Source organism: Juglans regia, chromosome 6 (assembly GCF_001411555.2).
Source record: "Juglans regia cultivar Chandler chromosome 6, Walnut 2.0, whole genome shotgun sequence".
In the NCBI taxonomy this organism is placed as follows: domain Eukaryota; kingdom Viridiplantae; phylum Streptophyta; class Magnoliopsida; order Fagales; family Juglandaceae; genus Juglans; species Juglans regia.
The window spans coordinates 23256617-23277629 of NC_049906.1; the positions used below are offsets into that span (position 1 = coordinate 23256617).

Genomic DNA, 21013 nt, shown 5'->3' on the forward strand with positions numbered 1-21013 from the left:
ACTGGCAGACTGGAGAAGGTTGACTAGATGCCGTAGACGCATCACGAAGCTTATAGCCTCCATAGTTAGGTCTTTAGATAGTATTCAGGCATCGTTAGTCGAGTTACGCGAGTTACTCAACGAACTATCCTAATAGCGTATTTTGGCAATGTAATTATAAAGTCAGGTTTCCATTGTTTTGTGATTACAGTCTTCTGAGACCCATGTTGTAATCGTAGATGTTTTAAGCATGCATGGTTTATGTTTTTACTATTTGGGATATTATAAGTTTGGTGCATAATATTGCTAAAAAAAAAAAAATTATCCGCTGCGAATATTGCATAATGCTAGATGCATGTTAGGAACATTACATCTTATATGTCATGAACGGGGGTAGGTAACCTTGTGTTGCATGTCCCGACACTTCGGATGTCTATCCTATCCCAAGCAGAATCTGGGGGCGTCGCAATAATTCTATTGGATATAATGCGATCGATGATGGCATATGCTAATCTTCCAATACATTTTTGGGGTGAAGCATTATCGACTGCTATAAATATATTGAATAGAGTTGAAACTAAAACGAAACCTTTTACACCTTACGAGTTATGGACGAGATATAAATCAGACTTAAGTAAACTCAAAGTGTGGGGTTGTAAGACACAAATGCTTATCCCAAGGCCACTAAGGGATAAATTAAAAAGTAAAACAGAGGAAATAAGTAAAATGCTTAAAGTTCCATATGCTCAAGCTGTGGGAAGCCTCATGTATGCAATGACAAGTACCAGACCAGATAGTTGTCATGCAGTATGATTGGTAAGTAAATTTTAATCCAATCTAGGTAAAGAACATTGGCAAGCAGTGACGCTTATATTAAGATATTTAGAAGGTATCAAAAATTTGAAATTGTGCTTTGGAAATAATGATCTAGAATTAATCGACTATAGTGATGCTGATTTTGGAAGTGATATAGATGATAAAAAATCTATAATTGGATATATATTTCTACTTTGTGGAACAACAGTTTCTAGGTTAAGTAATAAACAAGGTTGTGTTACTAAGTCTACTATGGAAGCAGAGTATATTGCTTGTAGTACTGCAGTGAGTAATGCGGTGTGGATAAAATGCTTTGTTGAAAGCTTGAATTTGGATACATCCACAGAACCAATCAATGTGTTTTGTGATAATCAGTTTGACATTTCTTTGATAAAAAATGGAACACTGAGTTCTAACGGAAAACACATTGATGTGCATTATCACTATATTTTAGATATAGTGGAAAGATGTGGGGTCAAGATTAATTTTATTTCCTCGACCGTAATGGTAACAGATCTGATAACCAAAGGTGTATCTCTGGAGAAATTCAGAGAACATGTGACTAGAATGAGATTGAGAGAAACCTAGGTGAAGCAATCTCATGGTCGACATGCATAACTCATCAAATTCTAGGGACGCCTAGAAAATTGGAGTTATGGTGATACCCAAATGAAAATTTCGGTCATTTGTAAAGTCACTAATAAGGTGATCAAGAAAGACCTCAGGAATGGCCTTAGAGTGAGTACTTGACGAAATTTCAATGCAGGTTGATTAACCAAGTAAAATGTTGATCATGGTAAAGTCGCTGATAAGGTGATTAAAGAAAGACTCAGGAGAGTAAGTACTTAATGAAAATTCAGTGACATTCACTAAAGTTTTAGTGAAATGTGATTTGATTATCTAAGTAAATGGTAAATCATTTGCAAAGTCGTTGATAAGGTGATTAGGGAAAACCTCAGGAATAGCTGCTAGAGGAAGTACTTAGTGAAAATTCAACGCAGGTCGATACATGTGTTATGTATTCGGCTGAAGTCGTCAATTGTGACAGATGAATAAATAATTGATCAAATCACGATAGATGGATTAATTGATGCAGTCATGGAGAATCGATGCCGTTCACTAAATTTTTCTTTTTAGTGAAATGAAGTCACCCCTAATATGTGATCTGTGGGAGCACATATGGTAAAAGATGCGGTCAGATAAGGTAATGACAAAAACGTGTGCACGTAGAGGCTTATCATGCTCTGACACCGATCTGTAAGAGTAGCAGATGAGAGTTGAGTTGTGGAAAGCTCATATTGGTACCAAGGTAAAATACTCAACCGGATCATCACCGTTTGTGTGATCAAGTAGGAGATGTTATTCTATGGGGTATGATCACCAAATGGTGTACCTCTTGGAATGATACCCTCTAACATGGTGATGGTTCCCATGAGGGGTGATATTTAAGGAAGTGTCAAGAGACACAACCTTTTGATTTAGTCAAAAGGTTGTGCCACTTCTTAAGATTATGACCTTTGGGTTACCATTGGTTAACTAATGGACGTGTCATTTACCAACCGGTGCATGATGACCTATAAATAGGGGTCATTGGTACACAAATAAATGCACTCAATTCCTTTTGTTCATCACCAACTTGTGGGACAAATACCCTCACGGGAGTGTCACTATATTGTCATAATTTCGCTTCCATTTGTTCTTAAATTCTCAACAAATCAAAGCTCCGAACACCAAATGCATTGCTCCATCAAGTTCCTGGGCCTCAGATCTTCAAGATCTTATTGTCTATACTCTTCCACAACTAGCATATGAACCCCACACATCAGTACAAAAATGTCATGTGCTTCTAGAACGGTCGCAAGATCGTGGAGGATTTGACCCTCCTAAATTATTGCTTTCCCTATAACCCAAAATCAAAATACATTCCTATCTTCTATCCAAGGTTGTGGTGTGGAGACAAAGACTTTCTTCAACCACAACAATCTCTCATGACTAGGGTGGAAACCTAGGTAGACCTCTTTGATGACTACTAGGAAAATCTAGCTTCATGATTAATCATCTATTAGACTATATTGTAGTCCTTTAGCCAAGAGAGTATTGAATCTGAGATTTACTATGTATTAATCATGCATTATCCACCCTCACACTCCACACTTATAACTTTTTTATAAAGTGTTAGGTATTTTTTATAGTTTATGTGATTTTTTTTTATTAGATGTAAGATGTGAGATGATGAATAATGATTGATAAAATTTTTTTTTGATTGAATCTATACTACTCTATTAATCCCAACTTCAACTCCTCATATTTTCTTTTTACATATTTTTACTATTTAGCACTTGGTTTGAAAACTTTGGGGGTGATTGTCGGAGTTCTCGACCTCCACCTACTGTATTTTGGATTATTATAATAAAATTATTTGTTTATAAACAATTTTTTCCATTTGCCTATAAAGGCTGTAGAGTTTTTTGAGTTATTGTTTCCGTCAGCAAAGGATAAGAACAAACTGATATCAAATTCGAAAAATTTATAGCTTGAGATTTTTTTTTTTTTTTTTTTGTTGAGAGATGTGCACATTATTATTATTTAAAAAAATAATAATTTGAAAAATTGATTTATTTATTTTTATAACATTGAAAAATGGAGTTTAGGAAACACGTATTTTGCAGACAGGCAAGAGATAATTATACAACGCACCGCAAAAAGTAAAGAAGACCCTCCGACTCCCCACAACCACAAAACATCAAAGAAACACGTAGTATTAAGATCCCAATACACCATTAAAGAAGGAAGAGAGCTTTTTGTCTCTTTGATCTTTAGCCTTTGTGAGTTTCTCTCTCTCTCTGCAATATATATCATCAAGAAAACAAGAAGAGAAGAGTCATCAAAATCATATTAGAACATGGCACGCAAGGCAGTGTTGATAGGATGCAATTACCCAGGAACCAAAGCAGCGCTCAAAGGTTGCATAAACGATGTGAAGAGGATGTATCAGTGCCTCGTAGATCGATATGGGTTTGCAGAAGAAGACATCACAGTCATGATCGACACGGACGATTCCTACACTCAGCCAACTGGGCGGAATATCCGCAGCGCTCTGGCGGATCTGGTGCGATCGGCCGAGCCTGGGGACTTTCTCTTTGTTCATTACAGTGGCCACGGCACCCGCCTTCCTGCCGAGACCGGTGAAGAAGATGATACTGGATACGATGAATGCATTGTTCCTTCTGATATGAATCTCATCACTGGTCATTCTTTCTACTATATTTATTTTATAATTTTTTTTTCTGTTATCGACTTTTTCTATTATTTCTGATCCCTATGCCTGGTCGTTGAAAATAATTCTTTTTCCTGGAAAATCTTTCTAGGGAATATTCCCAAGTGATGTGGGAATTCAAGGGAAAAAAAAATTCTTTTACAAAATATTTCTCGGGTATATTCCAGGCCAGGTCAGGTGATGCGTAGGTTTTCTATTGGGGAAAAACAAATCTTCCTTGAATCTCAGGATGATGTGCTTTGTTTTTCTCTCCTCCCATGTATCTCTACGGCAGGTTTGGGGGAGAAACGAGAATTTTGTGTTTTAAAGTTTAAAATAATATATTTTAATATTATTATTGATTTGAGATTTGAAAAATGTGTATTGAGATTTGAAAAAGTTGAATTGTTTATTATATTTTGAATAAAAATTTGAAAAATGTGTAATGATGAGATGAGATTAAAATTTTATATTTTGTCTTGTGATCCAATCCTGCCGTAAAACGATTTTTTTTTTCTTCGTTCTTGATAGAATGAATATGAGAAACAAATGGAAGAGGCATGATGATCTGCTTTTGCAAAGCTTCTTGACAGTATTATTTAACTGATCGAATCTCATGTATTTTAGGAATATAATGTATTGTGGGTGTAAACAGATGATGATTTCAGGGAGATTGTAGACAGTGTTCCTGAAGGTTGCAGCCTAACCATTGTGTCCGATTCGTGCCACAGTGGTGGCCTCATTGACGAGTCCAAGGAGCAGATTGGAGAAAGTACAAATCGTCAAGAAAACAACAGCTCAGGCTCTTCCGGTTTTGGCTTTAAAAGCTTTTTGAAACAAAAAGTGGAAGGTGCATTCGAGTCGCGCGGAATTAGCATACCCCATCGCCGTCATCACGGGGAGGAAACTGAAGCCGACAGAGATGTTCAGATTGCATATGGCGAGCATGGCTATGTTAAGGGCAGAGAACTTCCTGTTTCGACTCTCATCGACATACTCAAGCAGAAAACTGGCAAGGAGGACATTGATGTCGGGAAGCTGAGGACAACACTTTTTGATGTGTTTGGTGAAGATGCAAGCCCTAAGGTGAAGAAGTTCATGAAGGTGATCATGGACAAACTTCAGCATGGTGAAGGAGAGAGTGGAGAAGGAAGTGGGTTGTTGGGGATGGTTGGAAGTCTGGCTCAAGAGTTTCTCAAACAGAAGCTGGAGGATAACGATTATGCAAAACCAGCGATGGAGACACACGTAGAGAGCAAGCAAGAGGTCTATGCCGGATCAGCCAAGCGTGCCCTTCCGGATAACGGAATCCTGATTAGCGGCTGCCAGACTGACCAAACATCTGCTGATGCCAGTCCATCAGGCAATTCTGCTGCAGCATATGGAGCTCTTAGCAATGCTATTCAGACCATCCTCTCCGAGACAGATGGTGCGGTGAGTAATCAGGAGCTTGTTTTGAGGGCTCGAGAGGTGCTGAAGAGCCAGGGATTCACTCAGCGACCTGGCCTCTATTGCAGTGATCATCATATTGATGCACCTTTTTGCGTGCCGACCTAAAAGCACCTTGCCAAGCATTTTAAGAATAAATAAACTATATGGGGTTTTTTTTATGTGGTTTGTGTATGATGTCGAGGTGTGTGTGTGTGAAGTCATTGTAATTTGTACTGGTTTGCTTTTGGGATTTGGTAAACGAAACTTTATTATCAAAAAGGATTTTTCTATTTCATGTGTTGTCTGATGAATGTGCATGTAACCAATACAAATTCGTTTAACAAAGACTATAATCAATACAGCCTAGTAACCCTATTGTCTTTCACATTTCGTGAAAATGTGGATAATATACAAAATTATATCCCAAAAAATTGAAGCCCGGACGGAAAAATCAAAATGAATCTGTGCACAGTGCTGTATGGTGCAGAGAATTCCTCTTTTTTCTCCCCTCCCCATAACTCTCTTGTGTTCTCCAGTGTGAGGTATGCAAATGCACGGGCTCTTTTAAACAAAATATATTCACGCTTCGAAACTGTTGCATCTTGAAAGGAGAGAAATAGCTACAAACAGACAATCCCTTGGAGCAAAAAACTGACACTTATCTCAATCGTCAATATCTTGAACCCATGCTAAATCTGCAAGCATTGTATAAGTCAAGACTCGTATTAGTTTCTTGCCCCCATGAAAATATGATTCGATCATACATAAATGAACGCTGCGTAAATAAAATCGACTCGCTCACTGGAACAATCCCCACAAGTAATGCAACCGCAGGAAAGAAATTAAATAACTTGACATACAATGCAACCACAGGAAAGAAAATACATAACTTGACATATAGTGCCAGGACGTGTTTTCGTCTGTGTACACATGAGAGAGAGAGAGAGAGAGAGAGAGAGAGAGAGAGAGAGAGAGAGAGAGAGAGAGAGAGAGAGAGAGAGAGAGAGAGAGAGAGATTGACCTTGAAGCACAGATTCAACTGCTGCATTGGGGACAAGAAGCCCAACAATCCGCCGATTGTCTCTGGTAGTTTCTATACGCACCACACGGAGCCGCTTGTGGCTTTGACGGGCCTACATAATGTTTCAGTAGTCATTGATCAGTAATAATCCATATAGAACAGAATGACACTGTTTGTCACAAATTGGAGGACAAGTAAAAAATTATCTCTTTAGCAAGCCAAATTCTTTATTGACGTAGAAAATCAAATAAGACAGTGCCCATCGGATCCATCCCTGGAAGTAAATCCCAGATATATGATGCCACCAACTAGAACAGTGTATTGGGTTATCTAGGGGGACTCTTAGTGCATTGAGAATCTACAGCTCATCCCAAACGCACCCTTTGACTAATAGGTTGCACCAGTTTTCTTATCAGGCCAAACAATACAGTACAAAATGATAAAAATCAAGTATATGGGTAAATCTGAAAGGATGTACAACTACAATGGAATTAGTGACTTGGTGGAATACATACATACTTGAATTTTAACATAACCCTAAGTTATTATGGTTAGCAAGGGCAGTAGTAAGTATATGAAGTACTTAAAACAAGGGGCAAAGAGGGAAGGAACATTGAGCCAATTGGCAACTAAATGCTCAATTCCAACTAGTCCCAGCAGAGAGGGAAAGAATGCAGAAAAGATGCAAATAAGTAATGGCACTTACTCATCCAAACCTCACATGATCCACCAAGCAGTATAATGTAATATTGTTGTATTGGGCAATCTCAAATAATTTATTAAGAAAATATACGGCCTATATATTTTGATAAGATGGATGAGTGGTGACACAAGGAATATGCAACATTTAATAAGATCATAAAATAGCCGAATAAAAGATGATAGATCCATGTTGAAGACCTAGAGATGCAAGTGTGCAGAAGATTAAAACCGAGGGTCAAAAGGACAGAAACAGACCAAGAAGTTATGGAGTGAATAACTCTAGACAGAGCATAATGGCAGAAAAGAGTTCAGATAGCAAAAGTCCTATTATTTCAGATAACCGTTTGGGTAAGCAAAATTAAAATGCATTTTGCTTTTGCAGATTACAAAATCATCACAGATCTATTGATGAGCCAGGCCAGGTTACCTGCTTAGAAAGGGCCTTCTCAATAGTGCCCCAAACAGGAAGGATGAGTCCACCCAATACATTTACTTCCTGAATTCTTCTGCCAACTGTACAGAAGTTGCCTAGCTTACAATTGGGGCCATGCATGCACTGCAGGTAAATATAGCATTAAGCTGGGTAAGAAAAAGAACAAGGATGATACAGGATCAACAGGTAAATATTCTTTAATTGATGCTAAAAATATCTAAACTTCAAAAATAAATTAAAAAATTTAAGCAAGTAACGCAAGTAAAAAAAAACTCATCATACGCATCTTTGCATGAAGTGTATGTTCCAAAGAATTGAGCCATGCACTTGAGGTTGACAATGAAAGACTTCCATTATTGTATTCAACGACAGTGCCTCCTCCCCCAATCCCAGTAAAGGAAAATCAAACCTTTATCTCAATAGATTACTAATCAGTCCACGAACAAGTGCACCCAGTACATAGGATGTATATACATGATAACCCCTTTGGATTCGGCAAACAGCAATCCAGGAAATAAAAAAATACTAGAAAAAGGAGAAATAGTATACGCTCCTATCCATGTATAGTTTAGCAAATTATCCACATTAAACCGATTAACAAATTTCGTTCTAAATAGAAATACCTACAACCAAAGAAAAATAATTTCATCAACACTCTCTACCTGTTTAGATGATACTTCAAATTCGTCTTCCCAACCACTACGAGCCTTCTCTAAAGATGATATTTTGCGATACTTATTTTTAAGCTCCGCCAGAGGCATTTCCCTGGAGAAGGTACAACGATGCAGTAAAAGATTGGAGGTGAAGAGTGAAAATGAAGTCTGGTAATTAATATTTTTTTATACCTTAGAGACTCCCCAACAGCTGGTCGTACTATCTTAAACATTCCAGAAGCAGAACTGAATCATAATTCCAAGAAAAAAATAAAATAAAAAAATGAGTCAAGCACATTGCTTTCCTGATTTGATCTGTATGCAAGTACATCCTTGTGCATGTGTGTTGAACAAATACAATCATTGAGTAAAAAGACCAGGATGGTCTCATGAAAGGTGATATATTACTTATAAAAAAAAATGAAAGGTGACATCAAGCCCCACATTAGATACTAAAATAAAAATAAAAGTTATACGAGTCCATTCACATATGCTTCATGTTATATGCAACCAAGATAAGAAGGTAAGAACTTAATTTAGATACATTTGAAACACCAGAACACGTGTTCTTATAAAATTCTACTTTTTTTTAAAAAAAAAAAAGATTAAGTTGTTGCAACTTGGCCTAAAGTTAAAGCCAGAATCACTTGCATTCTAGCAATAGGTAACCAAAGAAGATATTCCCTTACATTTTTATTTTTATTTTTTGAAAAGTAAATAGATATTCCCTTACTATTACTGTAGCAAGATAAAAACAAGGAAAAAAACTAAAATAAGACTAAACGAATAAAAAATCAGCTAAAGAACAGGTCCTTTTCATCCTAACGCTTCCAAAACTCTGGGAGCTCTACTCTAAAATTCATTCTATATGAATTGGGTTGAACTTAAGCCACAATTCAGTATATGAATATAATCAACGTGGTGCAGCATTCATTGCTTTTTTTAGCAAAAGAAATTAATGTTCTTATGGAATCCTTATCATTTAAACAATAGTATAATACTGATGAAAACAAGCCAAGAAGTTGGGACATTAAATAATAACTAAACCCTTATACATAGATATATATTATATATGTACAACACTAAATAAAAAGTTAAAATTCAAGACATTAATAATTGCAATATCTTTCCTTGAATTACTCGTATAAAATTATGATGTACAGACATACAAAATTCAACAAGAAAAAAAGACGGATACAAGTAGATTCAAGGATAATACCTTTCAAATGCTAATGTGAAGTGACGCCTCCCCAGCCACTCCCTCTTAGATTCATAGAATCCATCATTTGCTGAACTAAGCCCATCCTTCCGCTTCTCGTCAAGAATGGTACTCGCGGACTGACAGGCAAATGAATTACACATTTATTTGGCTTCTTGTTAAAGTCAACATACCATTAAACACCTAAACTAGAAATTGGAGTGAAAAAGATACCTCCCATGTGATTCCACGATCAAGAGTGAAAGTAAAGAGTACTGTTGATGCCCCAGACATTTGATCCACATGAACAGTCTGCAGGGAAAAGCAGTTAGGATGACCAAATTTGTAAAGCCAGTGAGAGATTCAGCATCGTATTGACCTTGGGGGTTCCTTGTAACTCGATGACATTAGCTTTCATATCAACAATCCCTGAGTCAAGATTCCCTTCAATGCGTGCATTCTGAATAAGTAGGTCCAAGATGCCGACAAATAACTCAAATAACCTGTGAATTGACGAGCATGTTCAGATAACAAGCCCAATTCTAACTGCAGTGAGCACATAACTCTTTAATAACAAACCACTGACCTATTTTGAATATCAGGTGGCAGTCCCAAAAGCCGATTAAGGAAACGTCCAACGTCATGCATATCAGAGTCAATTATACGGCCAGATAACTTTCCAGAATCTTTTCCATTAACTACAGCAAATATAAAACACAAAAGTCACAACCAGACAAGTATAAGTCACAAGATCTCGCATTCTGCTACATTATAACCCAAAATGAACCATAGACAATATTTGAACTACGGCACTTTAGTGCAGTCAACTGTAATAGATGATTTTTGTAATAAAAATTACCAAGAACTGTGTCCCTAACTATTCCCACAGAAACAAGAGCAGCTTTTGCCTTCGTTATAAAATCTTGGGTAGTCTCTGGTTTTTCAGATGAGCATCCAGGAGGTACAACAGGCAGAGAATCCTGAAAAATGGAACATATTTATTTCCCACAATATTCAGCCTATCTTTTTCCACAAGTATTAGCACAAATAGAAAGATATATCATCGCCACGAAAAGGTTATTAAAAAACCAAAAAACAAAAAAGAACCTGCTCCATGATTCCTTTATACATCACCATAAGGGCCTTCTTTCCATTCGCACTATCATAATTATAAGCACTCAAAGATGGCCCTGCTCTGCAATGAATTCAATCACATATTCAGAGAGATAATTTGGGGGTTTAAGAATAAGGTTGGAATTCATTTTCTCATACTTCTTAAGACCAAAAATAAACCACACTTGCCTGCGGTCTCCTTGTGTTAAGGCACCAAGAGATTCTAATCTCTTGGCAACAATTGACGCAAACCGGCGTTCCCCGCCAAGATTGGTGAAGAGTAGCCTGCAAAGCATAGAAGTAGAAATTAGTTCGGTCAAACAAATTCAAAACTTTACAAAACATCAAAGTGCCTACACTTCTTTGCATTAGGTAATCACATTAATAGTTATTTTGTAAGAATTGGCTATTATAAATCTCAGACATGCACAAAATATCTAGGAGTCACTGAAAAAAGTGACAATAATACAAACTGGGTACTCAGGAAATCAAGTAGAAAGAAAAAAGTGACAGTAATAAAAATTCAATTTAATTCTCTACAGATTTTCTTCTTTCTCACTATTTTATAGAGGGATCAATTGCAATGTTTTGTAGTAAATGAGCTCTTGCGCTATTTAATGACCATTAGAGATTATATATTTTTTTTTATAGAAATATAAAATATAAGTAACATTAAATTTAGACAAGTTAGGAGATAACTAAAAGTTCAAATACTATCGGAGCTAAAACTTCATTAATTCCCTATAGGTCCCTCCTCAAGTTATAACTACCCCTGAAGATTTTATTTCATATATAAGTAAAAGTACTGAAGTTTATCAAAACAAAAAATATGGATCCCCGATTCTCAAGATGTATACATACAAGAAGTCCACCTAATTGGAAAAAGGAAAAGTGGATAGGAAGTCTAGAAAAGTATAATCAGAAAAGATACACAGTTTTGGGCCGCTACTTGTTGAAAGAGTGTATTAAGGAAGGATGACTTGACCTCCACCATCGACTTTTTGTAGTCATCAAAAGTGTGCACAGTTCTCTCTCAAAATACTCCACAATAGCTCATGCAGTTGGCTATCAAACTGCCCTTTCCAACATTGTAGAAGATCCACCAGACAAGAGGGCATAACCCCAACTATCTCAAATGACCATATTCCATAATGTGCTAGCAACATCACAACGCAGAAGAATGTGATCCAATATTTCTCATCCTTATGGCACATGTAGCACCGATTAATCATCACAATACTCTACTTCCTAACATTATCCCTAAAGGTGGCCAGTCATTCATTCATCCCAACGGGAAATTTCCTCTAAGTTGCAACAAGGGTAGGGAGAGCAAGAGAGACAGAAACTCATTTTTCAGTCTTCAAGCTCCGAATACTCCCTTTGAAAAAAGTGGGTAAATATGGGACCCACATGAAGAAATTAATTTTTTAATGGTGGACCCCACTTTTGAAAGCCAAGCTCGTGCTGAACCTTAGAGGTCAACTCTCATACGAGCCGAGCTTGATCTAAGACTAATGAATATTTGAACTGAGCTTTGACAGCTCGAACTCGGCTCGAATACAGCCCCAGTCATGGTTTGCTTTGTTGATTTCTATGTTCTGCTAGATTGTGCTAGTTTGATAGCAGCCACTGCTATGACACATTTTTTCTCATTTAACTTGAGAGGTTGCTTTAGTTGGTACTAGTGCTGTGTATGGTCATATCCTTTACCCAACTAGGGCTAAGTCACTTCCAACTTTTGTGGCAGAACTTAAATAGTCCAAACTATGGTAGCTTCTTTTTCCTGTTGGCCAAGCTGTTACAGCTGCTGGTTGTCCAACTAATTAAACAGTAAAAAAATGCAGATGCAAAATTTATAGATTAAAGAATTAAACATATAATGCCTTCAACCTGTACTCGGGTGCAGAAGCTTGGTTCGACCGGTGAGTTCTTCCAAACTGTTGAATCGCTCTGTCAGCACTCCATGGAAGTTCCAGTGTCAGATGCACTCTTCTTTTCTGTCATGAAGTATCAAAATGATGTATTTCCAATGCAAACAATGAGAAACGGGAACTTAGAAAGAAAATGAAGTATAAAATTACATATCTAAGCCAACTGTAGACAACATATTCAGTTAAAATATAGTATGGCACACATATGATAACCCCCCCCCAAAAAAAAAACTGACTAATGGGTATAGGTGGTATATGGGATTTCACATTGCTAGGGAGGGAGCTCTTACTTTTTATAATGATTCCAATAGGACTCTTAACTGTACTTGGGACTTAGGTGATATATGGGATTCCAATAGGACTCTAATTGTACTTGGGACTAGTACTTTTGTTTATAATGATTCCAATGGGGCAACAATTGTACCATTGACTAGTCTTTTTGGAGTATGGCATAGATGTGGCTTGGATCTCCCTTGGGGCATTACCTACAAACACGTCATGCAAATGGTGTAGTCAAAGAAACATGCAGAGGATGTTAGAGGTTTCACAAAACTAAACATACCTGATTCGCAACTCTTCTATCTGCCTGCAAAGAAACACCAGCTGACCCAGCTTCAGATATGATGGCAACCAACTTTTTACCATCCATAAAGAGCTGTTTCTCATGCATGTTAACCATCTCCATGGTGACCTCTTTTCTGAAGCAACATACGAGATAGCAATTTAGCCACCATAAAATAATAATGAACCATGCGAGAAAGAAAGATACTCAAACTCACGTGTTCCGTGCCTGATAAGTAACACCTTTTCCACTAGAGGCCCTAACAAGCATGCCTCGCCTCCCTGTCATTTCTGCCACTTTATCAGGCCCTCCGAGCTGCATTAAAGTTACAGGCATGGTCAACAAGAATAATAACATCAAACACAGCAGAGGGTGATGATCATTTGGCTGTAAACTAAGCAGATATCCAATGCCCACTAAAAAACAGAGAAGCCAAACAGCAGATGTGAGCAAAAACTTACATGTGAGGCAACAAATTGTAATAATAGATTCTCTGAAAAAGTTCAAGCCGCTTTTAAAAACTCAGGTATGACCGAATGAGGTGCAACAGCATCACTCAGCTAATGACTTGGATTCAGGAAAAACCCACAAACAAAGTTCATGGGTTCTTAGTCTTTCTGGACTAAATCCACAGCCAAGTAAAACACAGATCCTAGCTAGTGATGAGTAACTCAAGGACACAGTATTCTGAGTTCTGTCCTACTCAGCAGAAGCTACAACAGTTTTAATTTCCTCTACAATGCAGAAAATCCTTAGAAATGTAAGTCAAGGACCTCAGTGGGGGTCTCTATCTATTTGTTGTGGCCCAGTTGGAGCTCAAGCTCATGTTAACAAGTTATTAAAATCATAAGGACATATGAATACCACCTGATCAATAATGTCATCTAAAGGATTGTTAGGCAGATCCAAAGACCGAACTATCTCCAGAATTTTGGTCTTACGCTCCAAAGCTGCTTCATACCTATTACCAAGGTTATAGCACACATATTACTGCTATTGGCATGTAGTAACTTAATAACTACCACCACTACAACCACAGCCCTAAACCCCCAAAGATGAACAACTCTTGAAATAGAGAACCTCTTCAAAAGATCTGCTATATATGCATGTCTTGCTTGAAGATATTCATCTGTTTTTTCCTTGCATGAATGACATGACCAATCTCCGGTTACCAAGTCTATGACAGGTGGTACTAAACAAGCAGGATGGACCAGTTGGCCACAACAGGAACATTGGAGCAAAGTCTTACTTTCCTGCAAGGGAAGCGTATGATCAGCAATCACAGTGTACATTCAAACCATCAGCACACATCAAGAGAAACTACCTCATCATCATTGCAAATCTCACAGATCCGAAAATCATCATCAGATTCAGTAGATTCATGAGCAGAATCAGCTGCATTCATTAAACTGGAACTTAGCAATAATAAAGCATATACTTCGGCTATTCACAACTTTCGTCTCAGCAGATAATATTCATTGGGCTAAAAACAGTAACACTAAAAGCACACAAAAACCATGAATGATAATATTGACGAAAGCCACAGTTGCACATAGTATATGGTCTAAAAGTGATACACCTTACGAAGAATCTGGCAAAGTTGCAAATACGAAGACAATAAAAACCAAATGAAAAACCTCACATGGAAAAACGTCAGATATTGATGAGGATGAGATCAGGTGATGATGCACGTAGTTTTCAAGCACAATACAATGAAATGAAGTCTGATTTGTATACCCTTTGTACTACAGAAGAGAAGATAGTTTATAGATAAATACACCAGGTTCTTCAGCGTCCGATTTCAAGAAACTCACTTTCAGATTCTTCTTCACTTTCACCATCACTTGCAGGTTTCCATTTTGAAACTTTCCTGACCCTCCCTTTCATTGAGACACCAGGAGTTGCTGAGTGCCTTTTCCGTTGAAGCTCCTTAACACTTTCCTCTCCTATATTAAAATCAGAAGTAGAAGTCAATCTCAGTCACAGAAGGTATATGAATAAGGTACAAACAATCCAGTAAATAAACCAAGCACATGCCTGGAAGAGGTTCTGGCTTTTCTGGCAAAGGATAATTTTCCTCCACAAATTTTAGCAACAGTTCTCGAGGTCCAGAGATAAAATCATCAAGTTCAAGACCCTATTGAGGGTGAGGAATTAAAAAGCTTTCAAATATGAAACCAATCCAAACAACAAAGATTAGATAGTAAATGCTGGGACCTAACATGAAATCACAGATACGCACATATTTTGTCACAGCTTCCTCAGTCCGTGCCTCTCCAGTACTCTGAAGGCCAACAACCACACACTTATCTTCCATTAATGCTTGCTTGGCTAATCTTACAGTAGCTGGGACCTTAGCTGACATACACATATGTCTAAAGAAACGCTACAACACCAAATGGAGGAAAAACAAATAACAAAATGATTGAGGATATAAATTGAAAACTAAGAAAGAAAAATGAAATTCAATTGCCAAAAGTGTTAAACCGCACCAATGGTCCAGCAGGTCATATACCTGATGGCTTGCCCAATACAATCTCCACAACTGACTACTACTAGGCTTCTCATTTGAAAGAAAAGCACTTGCTGACAACAATTCCACGCGTAACTCTGCCCAAAACTCAGCGGCTTTTTTATACATATCCTTGAAAAAAATTGGCGTAGGATAAAATACCAAAAGAGATCTTCAGAATATACATAAGATGGAAAATTTTAAAGATTGAATATGAAATTTATAAAGCAAGTAACTAGAATATGATGCGTTCTGGGGTTTAAACTGCATTCCTTGGAGATGTTGAATGTAGTTGTCCATAATGCTCATCAAAATGAGCATGATTCAACTAAAAAGAAGCAAAGGTTACAGCTAAGCCACAAACAAACATTCAATTAACATATTTACGTCCATGTAGAATTCTCATCCCTTAATCTCAAATGACATGAAGTACAATTTTCATTACATTTGTACTCATCATTTATACTTTCATTTTTTTCTCATTTTGGTCTGTTTTTCCTTTTTCACTTTTTCCTTTTTACGGCTACAAGCAGTGTCTCTCAGTAACCGCAGATTTAAACTTGTATCACCATGAAATACTCCTTCGTCCACTTTCTAAACCACTATATGATGGCTCAGTTTCACAGCCAGTGACAATCCAGGAGGCATTATAGACAAATCTTTTGATAAAGATTTGAATTTTTATATTTTAGCTTTTTTATGAATTGAAAAAATAAAAGATAAAAAAGGAAATATACAGCCATAGTTTTATATGAATATGAATAATATTTTTTTTGTTAGTATAAACATTTGATTGAATTTTATGCACTCATTAATTTAAAAAATACTTAAAAATTGTGAATTTGTAAAATCTTTCTTTTTTCTTGAATCTGTAATTTGTGAATTTGTAAAGGGGGCCAATAGAACTTGAGCATGATTTCCTAGCAGTCCAGCAAGAAAACAATTTGAAAAAATTTACAAGTACTTTAGAGAGAAGGGGAAAGGGGACAAATAAGCTTTCCCCAGGAGTAACAAAAAATGTGCATGGTTTTGTCAAATTATGAAGCACGTCCCAAATTATTTATGTGCTTGCAATGCATAAAAACCATAATAACTAAAAAAGATTTGGTTTAATGAGTATCACATATAGCAAAGCAAAAGAATGCCTTGTACCATCATTTCAGCTTCTAATGGTGCTTCAACAACTTCAAACTCCACTCCTTTGTAGCTAAGTGTACGACAAACATACATCCCCCTGAAATGTGGAGAACATGATTTAGGAAAATAAAATATTGCACCGAAATGAATTTTAGACTAATATTAACCTTGCTTTCATGTCCATGGCAACAAGTTCCAGTGCTCCAACACCCCCTTTTTCCAGAGCACCTGCAGGTAACCTTTTGTAAGAAAAGATTCTGCTAAATTTCAATAATTTAAGTAGGAAATGAAATAAGTGAATATATAAAGATAACATGAGGGTGGAATAGGGAAAAAAGATTAAACAAATTGTATGAAAAGCAACCAATAGCCAAGAATTAAATTTGTAATCTTCACCACTAAACAATAATTTCTTTTTACAAGTACCAATAAACAATAATTAAATGAATTGATGCATTAGTGTGTGTGTGTGTGTGTATGGTTGTGCATCGATGCATGTATATATATCCACTAGGGGTGCGCAGCAGGTCACCTGGACCTGTCCTGCCCTGCCTGCCGCCATCCTCAGGGCAGGTGGGCTTTAGAGTATAATTATATGTCTATAAAGATTCAAATGTCGAACAATCAAAGCAAAAACAAGCTTCTGGAATCTTGAATTATCCTTTTTTTTTGCTGAGAACAGAATGAAAGATCCACAAATATGATTTTCAGTTCTTTTTTTTCTTTCGTATCCTGAAATTTTCACGGCAACCAAGCGGCAGAAAGAAACAACAAATTGTTGAGATCGTAGGAAAAAAAGGCTGATCAAAGGAAGCATATGAGTCAGTATATAGATAGATTCTTGAACAGCCAAAGAAGATCAAACAAGACTATTAAGGTCATAAATCAGAAACACAAAAGAACATCAATAATTCTATGTGATAGTACACCAAAACCAAGGAAGAAAAAAAGAGGGCAAGTGACTACCTTATGAGGAGAAGAGAGAAGATAGAAATTTGTGAATGCAGACTGTGGGTTCAGACAAGAGGGGTGTGACTAGAAAATCTTTAGAAGGCTCAAGAAGCCAAGGAATCACATATAAATGGCTGCAGTTTTTTTAACAAACATTTCATTAAAACAAAAGGAACAAGATACATGAGGAGAATGTGAAATTTCCTGATAAACATCCAATTACAATCGTTACAGCACATAAAAAGAAAAATAAAAGGGCTAATGAGACCATTAACTTGGTCTTCATCCATTCCCCACTAAAGGGGAGCATCTTATAAGACAGTTTTGTACAGTCTATTGGGCAGACAGCAGTACCGTCGATGGAGACAGTGGTTGTGGAAAGTTGTAATATAGCTAGATAGGAAGCATTGGTTGGCCTGAGTCATCATTGGAATCATTATAACGAGCAAGAACTTCTCTCTCCCAAGCAATGCGGAATCCGATAAACCACTTGCACTCATCAGTCAGTACGAAGTATCACATTCTCCCCTATTATATTCCCGACGTCCTCATTGGGCCATTCTATCATAGGTGACATGACTCAAGTCCCACACTTCTGGTTGGGATCAGCTCTAATATCATTTGTAACGCTCCAAAAGAATACTGAAGACACATCTAGGCCATGCTCCAAAAGGACTAGTCGATCCAATTGAATCTCCATTGCAATCATTATAAAATATATTATATATGTTGGATACAAAATGAACTAGGGTGCCGCCCAGTGGAAGCCTATTTCTAAGAATAAAAGGAAGGGATAAAACAATGAAGAGATAAAGCCCAAAAGGATGTCATGTTCACCATGGCGAATCTTAATTGATTATGCACATAAGATAACTGAACTCTAGCAACCATCATAATACAGTTAACTTTTCTCCTTTCCTGCTTACATTTATGTAGATTATCTACCAAAATTAACTTCATGATACGACACAAGATATTATAGATAGATAAAAATATGCAGGAGCAGAGCAGGGAAAAATTACTTTAGGCGAAACAAAAAAAAAAGCACCCACCTAGAAAATCACGGAAGTCCAGGAAACATGTTCCAGGTCCCCAAAGACCAAGGCGGACCATATAACCCAAATTGCGTGGTTCAGATGCACCAGTTGCCGAGCAATAAACAACACGAGCTTCAGGAAGTCGAGCCTACGATATCCAAATTTTGAACAATAAGATTTAGATGAAATCCAGTTAAAGCATTCTATGCCCTCCTACCCCAATATTGTTGTATATTCATAATCATAGGATGAATTATCCTTTTAATGGATTTTCAAACAATAAAAAAAAAAAGATAAGTGCTGTACTTGAGGAAAGGTAAAACTCCCCTTATCAAATATTGTATAATAATTTAAGGACAAACCTGTATCTCAAGAACAGCTTCACCTGTTCGTGTTGGCTGACTTCCAGCTTCAGGTACCAAATTTTTGGCTTTGTGGCACTACAATGAAGCCATTGACCCTTAGCAATGAAAGATAGAAGAAAAAATTGAAATCTTGTAACACATAATTGCATCAGTTATACAACTTTTTTTCTTTAAAAAAAAGTACACTTCAAGATTAACAACTCCAACTAGAAAACATTTCTGAAGAAAATTGATATTTTTAAGTCTTGTACCTCATCAAATACAACAAGACCATCAAATCCTGATCCACACCACTGCACAAGTTGCTGCAAACGAGACCGACCTTTCTCAGAAGATGCTATAAGGCTGCTGTATGTCAAAAAAACAACTCCTTCCCTGATCCCAACAGACTTTGAATCAAGTTTAGAGTACGGCAGTTTGTTCAAAGCATGCACTGCAAACAAAAATATATATTTTTTAGCAACTGTTTGGTTCACAATTCTAAAATCCACGCATTTAGCAAGAAAAGCAATATGTAAGTAAATGATGCATTGTGCCCTACACATGCTTTTCTAATATTCTTCTTCATGTTATGGTATGAATACAAACAGTTACATAAGCATGAAGAGTTGAACCAAGCAAATATAATCTAGAAGGTTTTTTATGTTTTAATTTTTTTTTTATAGGTAAACAAAATTTTTATTGATAATCAGAATAGGCAAGAGCTCAACAAGTACATGGGACATATACAAGAGCATCACTTATGCACGATAATCTAGTGATACAAGGAATTCGTGAAAGTTCATGCCATCAAAATCAATTACAATCGACCAACGGAGAAAAGTATTATAAAAAATAAAGTTCTAAGCTCATCCACTGACCAATTACAATCTTCGAAACTTTTTTCACTCTCCTCCCTCCAAAGACACCACCACAGGCATAACAAAACCATCTTGCAAATTGTTGCAATCTGCTAATTACCCTAAAGGAATCTTCATGATGCTAAGAGATCGATCACCCTTCTCAGCATCACCTAAGCTAGTCCCACACTAGCAAAGAATTAATTCCCTAGGGTCATGGCAATATCACAATGAAGTAGTAAATGGTCAACAAACTCCCCACTCTTTTTTTGCACAAGCAACACCAATCCACGGCAAAGATTCGGCATTTCCAGAAGTTGTCTAATGTGAGAATCTTCCTCAAGGAAGCGGTCCATATAAAGAAGATTGCCTTTTGGAGAGCCTTTGTCTTCCACAGAAATGGTCTTGCATTTTGCATATTGAGACACTTGTAGAATGAGCGGACGATAAACTTCCCTTTTTCGAAAGGATGCCAAGAGATCTTATCTTCATCTCCCCCACCCCTTACCTTCATACGAATAGAGTACACAAGATTGTAGAACACCAAAAAAGCATCACTTCCCAATCTTGAGCATCTCCAAAATATGTGACATTCCATTGGGAAACGCCATTGGATAAATGCATCCTCTTCCAACTAGTCAAATTCCACTCCATTTAAATCCAACACGTTGACGTAAGCATGCAAACCAAATCTGATGTTATGAATGCAGTGTAAAGACAAAACACAAATCTGCTTCACGAAAACGAAGCAACTCTTCCTTAATTCTTAAAAGATCTCACTCTAAGATAATAGGTGATAGGGAAAAACTCTCTCGAAGATTATTTTAATAATAACAGATCTGCTTCAGATCTTAATAATAACAATCAACACCAGCCTTTAAAATGACCATAGACTTGCCTTTTTATAGGCTTACAATTGAAGTCGTCAAAACAAAATAAACTCTAAAATTAATCAATCAAACTCTAGATAAAACCTAGTCTATTAAAAACTAAACTCCTAATAATAATAATAATACCTCATCCACTTTGTCCTAATAATAATAATAAAAGTACTCCAGGGTCTCGAGTACTTTAGAA

The 21013-nt window shown here is 36.8% G+C and overlaps 2 protein-coding genes across 2 annotated transcripts in view; one reads left to right on the plus strand and one right to left on the minus strand.

Moving 5' to 3' along the window:
- Positions 1–3467: 3467 nt before the first annotated feature.
- On the plus strand, positions 3468–5786 carry LOC108982768 (metacaspase-4-like). Its single transcript, XM_018954226.2, has 2 exons — positions 3468–4043; positions 4707–5786. The coding sequence occupies exons 1-2, from the start codon at positions 3698–3700 to the stop codon at positions 5606–5608; spliced, it is 1248 nt and encodes a 415-aa protein (XP_018809771.2). The 5' UTR covers positions 3468–3697; the 3' UTR covers positions 5609–5786.
- The window catches only part of LOC109003459 (protein FORGETTER 1), a 29120-nt gene continuing 13839 nt past the window's right edge, over positions 5733–21013 (minus strand). The window contains exons 6-32 of the mRNA XM_018981593.2: positions 19349–19530; positions 19095–19172; positions 18748–18880; positions 16912–16972; positions 16760–16841; positions 15611–15739; positions 15338–15481; positions 15133–15232; positions 14910–15041; positions 14420–14490; positions 14176–14348; positions 13963–14056; positions 13313–13410; positions 13096–13231; positions 12493–12599; positions 10792–10887; positions 10597–10684; positions 10349–10469; positions 10076–10187; positions 9869–9992; positions 9724–9801; positions 9511–9629; positions 8484–8537; positions 8301–8403; positions 7633–7761; positions 6504–6615; positions 5733–6177 (exon numbers count right to left, since the gene is read on the minus strand). Of these exons, the coding sequence (XP_018837138.1) occupies positions 6146–6177; positions 6504–6615; positions 7633–7761; positions 8301–8403; positions 8484–8537; positions 9511–9629; positions 9724–9801; positions 9869–9992; positions 10076–10187; positions 10349–10469; positions 10597–10684; positions 10792–10887; positions 12493–12599; positions 13096–13231; positions 13313–13410; positions 13963–14056; positions 14176–14348; positions 14420–14490; positions 14910–15041; positions 15133–15232; positions 15338–15481; positions 15611–15739; positions 16760–16841; positions 16912–16972; positions 18748–18880; positions 19095–19172; positions 19349–19530 (2888 nt within the window). The 3' untranslated portion in view covers positions 5733–6145. The remainder of the gene's footprint in view (positions 6178–6503; positions 6616–7632; positions 7762–8300; positions 8404–8483; positions 8538–9510; positions 9630–9723; positions 9802–9868; positions 9993–10075; positions 10188–10348; positions 10470–10596; positions 10685–10791; positions 10888–12492; positions 12600–13095; positions 13232–13312; positions 13411–13962; positions 14057–14175; positions 14349–14419; positions 14491–14909; positions 15042–15132; positions 15233–15337; positions 15482–15610; positions 15740–16759; positions 16842–16911; positions 16973–18747; positions 18881–19094; positions 19173–19348; positions 19531–21013) is intronic.

Bases quoted from the DNA above. Each gene is read 5' to 3' on its own strand.
- LOC108982768 (XM_018954226.2), top strand. From the start codon at position 3,698: ATGGCACGCAAGGCAGTGTTGATAGGATGCAATTACCCAGGAACCAAA. The intron at 4,044-4,706 runs GTCATTCTTTCT...GGGTGTAAACAG, and splicing joins TGATATGAATCTCATCACTG to ATGATGATTTCAGGGAGATT.